Source organism: Adelges cooleyi, unplaced genomic scaffold (genome assembly GCF_023614345.1).
Source record: "Adelges cooleyi isolate 19-005CV unplaced genomic scaffold, UGA_ACOO_1.1 ACOO_flye_CR_arks_rails_tigmint_CR_PRNA_2, whole genome shotgun sequence".
Lineage (NCBI taxonomy): Eukaryota > Metazoa > Arthropoda > Insecta > Hemiptera > Adelgidae > Adelges > Adelges cooleyi.
In genome coordinates, this window is record NW_026095860.1 from 299,203 (window position 1) to 310,724 (window position 11,522).

The 11,522-nt window shown below is 27.7% G+C and overlaps 1 protein-coding gene across 1 annotated transcript in view; it reads right to left on the reverse strand.

Annotated features, from left to right (window-relative positions):
• Positions 1–5,504: 5,504 nt before the first annotated feature.
• Positions 5,505–11,522, reverse strand: part of LOC126833808 (zinc finger protein 271-like) — a 47,388-nt gene continuing 41,370 nt past the window's right edge. The window contains exon 10 of the mRNA XM_050565353.1: positions 5,505–6,073. Coding sequence (XP_050421310.1) covers positions 6,051–6,073 — 23 coding nt within the window. The 3' untranslated portion in view covers positions 5,505–6,050. The remainder of the gene's footprint in view (positions 6,074–11,522) is intronic.

Consider the following 11,522-nt stretch of genomic DNA (forward strand, 5'->3'; position numbering starts at 1 on the left):
CATTATATAGAGATATATGTTTGTCTTATTTTGTAGGCGAAGGGAGTGAACAATTTGTAATTATTTATGTATTGTTATTGTTTATGAGCTCATTGTTTGTTAAATACGTTTAGCAGAATTATGTTTTTTTTTTGTTTTAGCTTCTTATTTATTTAAGTTTTGCATCGAATAACATGAGTAATAATACTTTTTCTTCACCCTCCTCTCCCCATCACGGGTGATGACATTTTTTTGTAAGTTTAAGACCTTAAAGTTGAAAATATCGTGCGCGTGTATTGTTCAAATAATAACATGGTTTAATATCAAACTAAAAAAAATGTAGGATACTCATGTACAAATACACGATATGCCATTACAAGGACATTTAAATATTTTTATTTGTCTTTTAGTTGAAACTTTAACCTAAAATGTATTAGTTGGGTTCGTTATGTATAATAAGTATTGGATAAAACTATTTAAAAATTCAACAATAATTATTGTAAAATCAGGGTTCTACTATGCAAGAAAATAAATAGATCTAACATATTAAGAACACAAATAATAAAATGCAATATTTAAAAAAACAACTGGTTTTCCAAAAAAAAAACAATAATATATTTTTATTAGTAGTTTTTGTAGAATTTTAAAAATTTTTGCTATTTTAAAAAAAAGTCAATATTCAACTGTGTGAGTTTCGGATTTATCCACGTCAAACATTCGACAAGGATATATCCGAAACTCACTCAGTTGATATATCAATCCACGAAAGTTTTAATGCATTCATAAGTCAATCTTGTTTTATGTATACAAGTATGGACGTCGTTTTTTTAAGTATATGAACGTTTGAATTTTAAATTTACATCCATCTGTTCATTTCCTATGACTGTAATTATATTATTGTAAAATCAGAGTTCTATGTTACAAGAAAATAAATAGTTCAAACACTCATGTACATATACGACAAAACTAAATGCTTCCAGTTTGAGCTTGTGGAAACAAATTTAGTAGAACATGTTGAAGTTAACTTAGGCCTTTTGGAGCTATATAAACAGCTCGATATTTTAAATAGTTATAACTTAATTTTGACATGTTTTTAATTGAGTTTTTTTTTGTAATATTAAAATTAGTTAAGCCTAAATCATCAGAACGTTACACATCTGTTTTTTCAAACCTATGTATGTATTTGTACACGAGTATAACACATATTTTTTTTAAGTTTAATATGAAAACGTGTTATTATTTTAACAAAACACGCGCTCGATATTTACAACTATAAGGTCTTACAATAACATCTATAAAACAAAAAAATTCATCACCCGTGATGGTGGGAAGAGGGTGAGTTATAAATATAATTAACATTTAAGGCTACTGTTGTGGAGTCGTGGCATGATGATGTGGGATCTATAAAGATAAGGTACTTTACTGTAGCTGTATAACGCATATATTTGAAAAATGTTTTATTCATTCACTAGTTAATTACGATATATGGTACAGACGATACATATGTACTATAGGATTTATAGGAAAATATAAACAATTGTTACTATCCATAACACGTAAGTCGTATCAAGTAACGTAGCCAGAAATTTGTGCACCCCAGATTCAGTATATAGCCATAGAAATCCTTCTAAAAGATAGATAGTTGAATCTTTTGTTTACACAAAAGCTAACGACAAATTTACTATTACAATTTGAACACAACAAAAAAAATGTATTTCCCAAAAAACAAGTTTTAAGTAACAAAATATTTTTGTAACTATTGTTATTGGTTTTTATACAAAAGTTATATTCGCTAAATTATTAGAAAAATATAGTACAAATTCAAGCATTATTTTGTAAATTAATTTTTAGAACAAGTCTAATACGTTAAAAGAAAAATTCTAAAACCATTTGTATCATTTAACCTCTAACTAAGTTTATATTTTTACAATTATTTTTAAATTTTTAAAATATTATTACAATGTAATTTGTTTCCCCTCTTAATAGATTTTGCTACATAAAGAGCTTCTTAGAGTGAAACAAAACTGTATGTATCCGAATATTTCACAACGTTTGTTGTAATGTAAACAAATGACAAATGTCTGTTGGTATCATAAAGATTCAACTTTATTATTGCTCTTTGAAAAAAACCAGTTGTTTTCATATTTTGTTTCGTCGTTTGTGTACTTAGGCGTTTATTTTTCTAAAATCACTGTAAAAAAAATGAAAAATCTTTAAAATTTACCACATTGAACAATGCCATATTTTACAAAAAAATAAATGTATACTTTGGTTTTGGTCGAAAACAAGTTTTTATTAAAATGATTTTTATATAGCTATAATATAATCACATGACATATTTATATAAAACTTATGCGACATAACAAATTTAGTTTTATACCTATAGTGCCTTTATCTATTTAATCATTAATATTTTATGCATTCATCTTACATTTTAAATTTGATTTCTATCTTATGTTTACACAAAAGCTATAGATTTAATTTTCTTACATTATAATATACAGTATTTTACATATATTTGAATAGTTTCATATTTTTCTTATCAAAATCAAGTTGTTTTTCACAACAACTGTTGCCATGTAAATCAATGATCAAGAACTGAAGATATCATACATTTTTATGTTTTAATGATCCACATTACAAAAGCTACTATTGTTTTTTTCGAAAACAAGTTGTTTTTGAAAGTATTGCGTTTATTATTTGTGTACTTAAAATGTTAGAGCTATTTATTTTCTTGCGTTGTAGAACCCTGATTTTACAACAATTATAGATAAAAAAATTTAATGTATAAAAAATTATCCAATACTTATTAGTTATTATACCCAACTAATACAGATTCCTAAGCACCTTGAATAAACAAAAAATACAAATAAAATCTATCTATCAGCTAATATATTATTAATATCTAATATAAAATGAAATGGGAGTACAAATGTATACTGAAAGTGATAAGAACACTATAACAAAAAAGACTATCAATGCCAATTAGTAGATCGTAAAAATATTAAACATCGATAAAAGCACATTGTAAAGGTGATGACGTAATTAAACAACTTAAACTTGTACTTTTAGTATTAGGGAATTCAGTTAGGGATGATCGTCTGTTATGAAGAGTTTATTCGTAAACAGGGTCAACACATATTATATAATTTACTGCTATAATTGATGTATTACACTATGTATTGTTTATATAATACATCATAGATGTATACAATTTTTAAACAACATTTTGTTTTAATAATTGATAACACTGTTAAGTTTTACATATTATGTGGGTGTTTGCTACAATTATTGTACCATCAATGTTATATCCTTGATCTATTGAGGTAGAGTAATATTATGATAATGTTTTAGGGAAGATAAAAAACCCATATGTTTCAATATTTATTGTTATTGGTGAATAAAACTTAATTAATTCGTATGCAAGATGGGAAGTATTATTTAAATATATATACATATATTCGTGTGTATTTGTATTCCTCCTGAAAAACGTTATATTCCATCAAATCCCAACAAATCCGAAAGAAGTTTCAATTCAGCTTCGCGTCTCGCAACAGCTATTAGTTTTAAATTACTATTAATAATTGCAGCATCAAAGGTTATTGGTTGAAATTTGGCAAACACATTTTTCTATTCTACTCAATATTCTTAAAGCTTATTCATTTCCTCAATTTATTTTATGAAATGAAGACAGGACTTAATGTTGAATTTACAAAATATAATTATTGGTAAAGTTAGTAAATATGAATTTAACAGGCAAATTCAAAACTATATGTTTTTCCTTTTAAATTTGGTCAATTGTAATATACATTTTTAAAACATGTTTTTTCTCGAAACTACCATGCATAGCTTTTGTAGGTAGTATATGCGTTTTATCATGGTTTTTGTTTCGTATTTTGTTCTTGAACTGAGTAGATGATAATACTTTAAAAAAAACATATATAATAAAAATTACATTAACATACGTGGGTTATTGTAAATATTGTCAACTTTTATATTATTATAAACCGCAATAGCGTTACAAGAAAAACATGACTATACTTTTTGTAGATAATATCTTTATTATATTACTATCGAAAATTATAGGCTAAAATGTTTAGACATAGCAGACACACTAACTGACTTTTAAAATAAATAAATAGTTCCAATTACTGTGATCTATAATGGGTTTTAATATAATTAATAGTACAAAATGTTTACAAACTCGATGTCAAAGTTTAAACTAACAGACAAAAAAAAATGTAGAAGTCCGTGTAGTGCATAGAAAGAACTGTTAAAATATTAGTGTATAAAATAAAACCAGCATACAACGAACTTCAAATAATCATATTTTAACTCCACATGCAATGTATGAATTTAGAAAGTCCACTCGCACACACTTTAGGTGATTAGGCATGAAATGACGCAATAGCAATATTTTCTATGGAGTAATAATCAAAATGAATGATAAGTTTACATTTGTAAATTTGTTATAACAAATAAATTGAAATAATTGATTCGACTTAACGCATCTCCATAGATATTTTATAATAAAGAAATAAAACAAAATAAAGGAATAAAAGCAAATAGTTTGAGTAGATGAGATAATAAAATATAACTTTACTTATTCTGTGAGTATTATACAACTATTCTAATATTCAAATCTTTAAAAATAATATATATATATTTATAATTATTAAAACATCAAAATGCTACCGTGCAAGAAATAAAATAGATCAAACATTTAAATACAAAAACAACTGCAAAACAAAATATGTTAAGAAAAACAGCTAGTTTTCGATAAAAAAAATAATAATAAAACCATAAAAATTGTTTTTATAGAATACAAAAAATCTTATAATATTCAAAGTATATTTTGTTTTATCATTGACACATGTGTCGAATTTAATAATTTCAATGATTTACAAAAATCCAAAATTGAGATTTATAATCTGTTTTTATATCGACATAGACAACCATAACCTAGCAATATAGTTCTATACCAAAGGACGAGAAAAAATTTAATAACTTAAAATTTTTACTTCTGAAAAAAAAAGTATGGCAAATAATTGAGTAAATTATATAAACATAATGAATAAAACAGATTAACTAATTATTTAATAAACTTTTCCTCTCCCAAAGTATCACTTAAAATTTGTGCTTGGTCCAGTATTTAAAAAGCTACAGTGAACCGACACAAAAAAAGCTCACATCCTAATAAAACCAATAGCCACTCAGCTAAGAAATCGTACTGGAAATAAGTAAACGAAAAAAAAATAATATGGAAAATAGTTGGCTAAACGTAAAATAGCGCGTAACCTTTCTCAATGTGTTTTACTCAATTACTGTTCGTTTAGAAAAAAAGCAAAAAACAAAATGCAAGTATTCTGAATTTCAGTTATAATATAGAATATATCAAGAAAAATTAATTAATAATTTAAATTACCACCCGACATACAAATACAATGATTAAAAAATACTTATATTCATTACTTAACTAATTACTTAATAACATATAAAAATACATTTTATGTAGGTCTTATAAAAAAAAATTCTGTAAGAGTTTACAGAATATAATACCACAAATAATGTTTTACAAATATGATTAAATCATAGATATTGTTATTTTCGACAGCATGCACGCGTTTGTGTTGTGTGAGGCTCAATATTCGAGAAAATGACATTAGGCATACATCTCATTTTTGGGCTTTTTACCAGTGTGAACAAGTTTGTGAACTGTGAGTTTGTCCTTTCGAGAAAATGACTTTAGGCATACATCACATTTGTAGGGCTTTTCACCAGTATGCACGCGTTCATGTTTTGTCAGATCACATTTTCGAGGAAATGACTTTAAGCAAACTGCACAATTGTAGGGCTTCTCACCAGTGTGTAAGCGTTGGTGTATTGCGAGGCTCGATTTTTGAGAAAATGATGTTAGGCAAATGGCACATTTGTAAGGCTTATCACCTGTATGTACGCGTTCATGATACGTGAGGGTCGATTTTTGAGAAAATGATGTTAGGCACACTGCACATTTATAGGGCTTTTCTCCAGTGTGAACCCGTTCATAAAGTCCTTTCGATGAAATGAAATTAGGCATTCATCACATTGGTAAGCTTTTCACCAGTGTGTACGCGTTCATGTTTTTTGAGGCTGGATCTACGAGTAAATGATTTTAAACAAACGTGCACACTGGAAGGGCTTTTCTACCGTTGTGCACGCGTTTGTGTTCTATGAGGTTGTTCTTTCGAGAAAATGACTTTAGGCATACATCACATTCGTAGGGCTTTTCACCTGTATGCACCCGTTCATGACTTGTGAGGTTCGATTTATCAGAAAATGACTTTAGGCATATATCACATTTGTAGGACTTTTCACCAGTGTGCACGCGTTGATGTATTGTGAGGTACGATTTTCGAGTAAATGACGTTAAGCACACTGGCACATTTGTAGGGCTTTTCACCAGTGTGCACGGGTTCATGTTTTATTAGGCTCGATTTAACAGAAAACGACTTAAAGCACACTGCACACTTGTAGGGCTTTTCTTCAGTGTGGACCCGTTTGTGAACAGATAGATTGTCCTTTCGAGAAAATGACTTTAGGCATACATCACATTCGTAGGGCTTTACACGTGTATGCACGCTTTCATGTTTTGTCAGATCACATTTATGAGCGAATGACTTAAGGCATACATCACATTTATAGGGCTTTACACGTGTATGCACGCTTTCATGTTTTGTCAGATCACATTTTTGAGCGAATGACTTCAAGCAAACTGCACAATTGTAGGGCTTTTCACCAGTGTGTACGCGTTTGTGTATTGTGAGGTTTGAATTTTGAGAAAATGATTTTAAACAAATGGCACATTTGTAGGGCTTTTCACCTGTATGCACGCGTTCATGTTTTGTCAGATCACATTTTTGAGCGAATGACTTCAAGCAAACTGCACAATTGTAGGGCTTTTCACCAGTGTGCACGCGTTCATGTTTTGTCAGATCACATTTTCGAGTAAATGACTTTAAGCACACTGCACAATTGTAGGGCTTCTCACCAGTGTGTAAGCGTTGGTGTATTGTGAGGCTCGATTTATGAGAAAATGATGTTAGGCACACTGCACATTTGTACGGCCTTTTTCCAGTGTGTACGTGTTGGACTTTTGGCAGGATGGATTTTGTAGAAGACCCTTCGATTATTTTCTTCGCTTCAGTACTCGTTCCATTGACACTACATCAAAAATTAATTATTACTATTATACATTTTATTGTTAATAAAACTAATTAGTTTAAATTTATAGGTAAATAACTCTTTGTTTTTTATTTTATTTTATTTTAAATCTATTGGAATCATAAACGTTAAAAATGTTTATTTACATTTTTATAAATTGTTATCTGTCATTTAGACAGTAACTATTTAAATAATATGTGACAAAATAATAATAAGAATAATAATTAATTTTTATCTTAACGACAATAAAATTACAATTGTATAATAATAAAATAATAGTTTGCCGTACCCAAATTTATTTTTGGAAACATGTTTTCTAGTGACATTTTGTATTATTGAGTATGACCTATGTGATTGAGTAATGTGTTGGGCCACTTTTCTTTTGGTAGCAAACAACATTTTACATATATCGCAGACAAATTTATGTACTTTGTCCAAATCGTGGTTCATCGTTTGCATGTTATAAAGATTATGTTTATAAACTTCTATTACAGTCTCAAAACGACATCCATTCACCAAATCTACTTCGACTTCCGTTTCATTGCACGTTTCTCCGATACTAAAAACAAAACAAAAAAAAGAATATTTTATAACTGGTAAAATAAAAATAGATGCTAACAACAATATACCTTTTTGTACATTTAAGCCAAGTTGTTTTAAATCCCACACATCATATTAATAAAATGTTTAAAGTACATATAAAAATACCAAACTAACTTACTGTACAATACAATTTAAGCCTAGTGTATCTGAAAATAATTAATTGTGGCAAAACTAATTTAAAAAATATAACCATCTACTTAAGGGAACTTCAAGGATACACAGTGCAACAAAGACAGGTGAAACATTACTGTTTCGTATCAGAAAATATTTCTTTATCTAAAAGTCACAAACGCCTAGTTATTCGACATAGAATGTCAATCTCAAACCTTAATCACGTTATTATTTCTTATTAACAAAATTTATATTAAAATTCACATTACTTATACACATTTCCACCAACTGTTTTTTGAGATTCTTTATAAGTCGTGGGACTATCCTTGTATGATTTTCCAGTGTAATTAAGATTTGTTCTTTTATCAGAAGCAATGGTAAGCTGCTCTATCGACTGACTATTTTCTTCTAATTTAATTGTGGTCGTATAGTAATCATCATCCATTTTATTTTGGATTTTTGATTTGTTTCTCGCTACAGGGACTCTAAAAAACAAAGTATATTTTAAATATTTGAGACAAGAACTCATAATTGATTTTTAAAAAATAACTATAAGCCGAAATTAAACACATTAAAAAAAATATGTATATAAATAAATATATGTACTCATATATATTCTACAGAAACATACAATATATATATATATATATATATATATATATATAAAATTCATACATATACTTGGAGAACAGAGTTAAAAAGGTGGTAAGTAAGATGCGAAGTACAAATAACTACTTAGTAAATTTATTTTATTTATGCACCTATATGCACCCTTAAAGCATTCTTTTACCAAATTAAAAAAAATATATTTGTATCCTAAAAGAATAACTTTCTGTACCTGAATTTATTTTGGACAATTGGTTTTCCATTGACATATTGTGCCATTGAGTGTACACTATGCGATTGACTTATGTGTCGGGCCACTCTTCTTTTAGTAAAAAATGACATATTACAAACATCACAGACAAATGTACGTATTTCTTCTAAATCATTGCTCGTCGTTTGAACATCAAAAACATTATATTTTTCAAATTCTATAAAGGATTCAAAACAATGTCCAAACTCAAAGTCTACTTCAATTTTAACAATTGAACCATTGCACGTTTCTCCGACGCTAAAAACAAACATTTTTAAATATTTTATAGCTGATAAAAAGATTAACAAATACTCGCTAAACATTAGGTTGTAGGTATTACTTTAAATTGGTTTAAAAGAAATCGTGCAACAGCTGTTGTACAATAACATTTTAATCTACTGAAATTGTAAATATTTTATTATGAGAAAACTGATTTTAAAAGTATACTCACCTACTTATGGGAATTTCATAGTTACTATATTATGTAACAAAGTCAAGTCAAACATTACTGTTTTGTATTCAAAAATATTTGTTTAATAATTTATCTATTTAAAAACCCCTTATTATTTGCCAAGGACTGCTAATTCAAATCTTAATCACATTATAATTTCTTTTTAATAAAATGTATATTAAAATTGAAATTACTTGCACGCATCTCCACCGATTGTTTTTTGAGGTTCTATGTTTGTCATCGGACTACACTTGTATGATTTTTCAGTATTATTTAAATTGGTTCTTTCATCAGAAACATTGGTAAGCTGCTCTATCGACTGACTATCTTCTTCTAATTTGATTGTGGTCGTGTCGTTATCATTGTCCATTTTACTTTTATTGGTGTGTTTCTCGCTCGCTACAATAACTCTAAAAAACAAAGCATATTTAAAATATTTGAGACAAAAACTTATTATCTATTTAAAAAAAATTATTATAGGCTAAGATTTAACACGCTTAAAAAAATGTATACATACAAGATATTGTTTTCTGTAGGAAATAATATTCTGCCTTGTAACATTCATCTTTCATTTTAATTTGTAATCTTGGTTAGTTTCGCGCTAAAAGAATTTTATAAAAACAAAACACTTTAAAAAATTGCAACAAAACTTATGATTTATCTTTAAATTACTATAGCCTGAGTCTAATAATTTTTAAATAAAATACTAGTCTAACTAAGACAAAAAATACAAATAAACATAGTCGTAACTGTTTTTGTTCACAATATGAAGTACTATTATTTTCACTTCGCATTTTCGCAATTATAATTTTCTTTATTTCCTTCCAAACAGAATTTAATAAAAAAAGATAATAGAATTGTAAACATATAAATACAAATATTAACATTAATTAAACCGTTGCTACGATGACAAACGCCACTTGACTTTTGCCATCCCTCTGATTGATTATAATCTTCTTGGTTTTATACGCAAAACAGAGAAATTGGCAAAAAGATATCACAGTATAGATTGTTAACAAATAAATAAGGTGATTGATGGACATAATATAGGGTGTTAAACTACTTATCAAGTATCAAATCTACAGCCGTTGATAGTGATTCTCACTCTACGAGTCTAAAATTTATGTATGCAAGAATCGTTTAGACTGTTTTTAAAATCACTATCAGACTTGTAAACTATGTAGATTATTAATTAATTCATTAGAACAAATGAAACGATAAAAATCAACCAAAACGTTACTCAATACTTACTGGTACACGGCTACAAAAACGTTAGTCGGAGCTCCAAGGCCCTGAACTCAAAACGACAGGTGTGAAATCTTAAATCACACACCTAATACATACAATTTAAACTTCTTTTTTATATAAAAACACAAGATTATATAATGATTCTTATTTAAAAAAATAAATAATAAATCCACCTTGATGTTGACAGTATACAATCAAACTGACAGTACTCTGTGTATAAATTGATAAAGATGTTTGCATTAAATTGCATCATTGACAATAAACTGATAGTAGAGCGAGAGGTCTGCGTATCAATATCGTTAAAAAGAGACAGAGAGAGTTGTTAGGTATGGCATGGAAGAAATAATATCACGGCAAATAGTAATATGATAATACCGGATAAGGACATTTTTCATAATGTTAAATAATTTGATTTAATATAAATATTGAATTTTAATTATTGTTCTCGTCGTGGTTTATCAATGCATGATTCGATCCTGCAAAACGACGACCGAAATATATGCGGCGATATCCAGTTTAATGTTTCACAGCAAGCAATTGACGATATTTTTGAGTATAATAAAGCTGTAATATATATATATATTGCTCAAAGCTAAGAAAAAATATTATTTGTAATAAATGCACAGCAGCTTTAGTTTGAAGTCATAGTGAACCAAGGTCGCTCATAAGTATAAAAACCCGCGGTGGTTTAATCAATCCATCAGTAGATAATATCATATAATTATGTAAAGTTGGTGAGTGCTTTTAAAATTTATAAAAATTAACTTTCAACAATACCCAATAATTTATTACATTTTTTTAATTATAAAAGCCCCCTCCCAGATTAATTTAAACAATATTTTCCTATCACTAGACCCAATTAATCACCATTTACTGCAACTAACTCATTTAGTATTTCAAAGCTATTTTAGAATCTGGGTCCATTATTACATATTAGGTCAGCCTAGAAATCGAATAAGATCCCATTTAACAAAAACAATCCATTTTAAAAATCAATATAATTTATTATTACCTATAATTATATTTTATTATTATAATTACCTATTATTAATTATTATTCTTATTTGTATT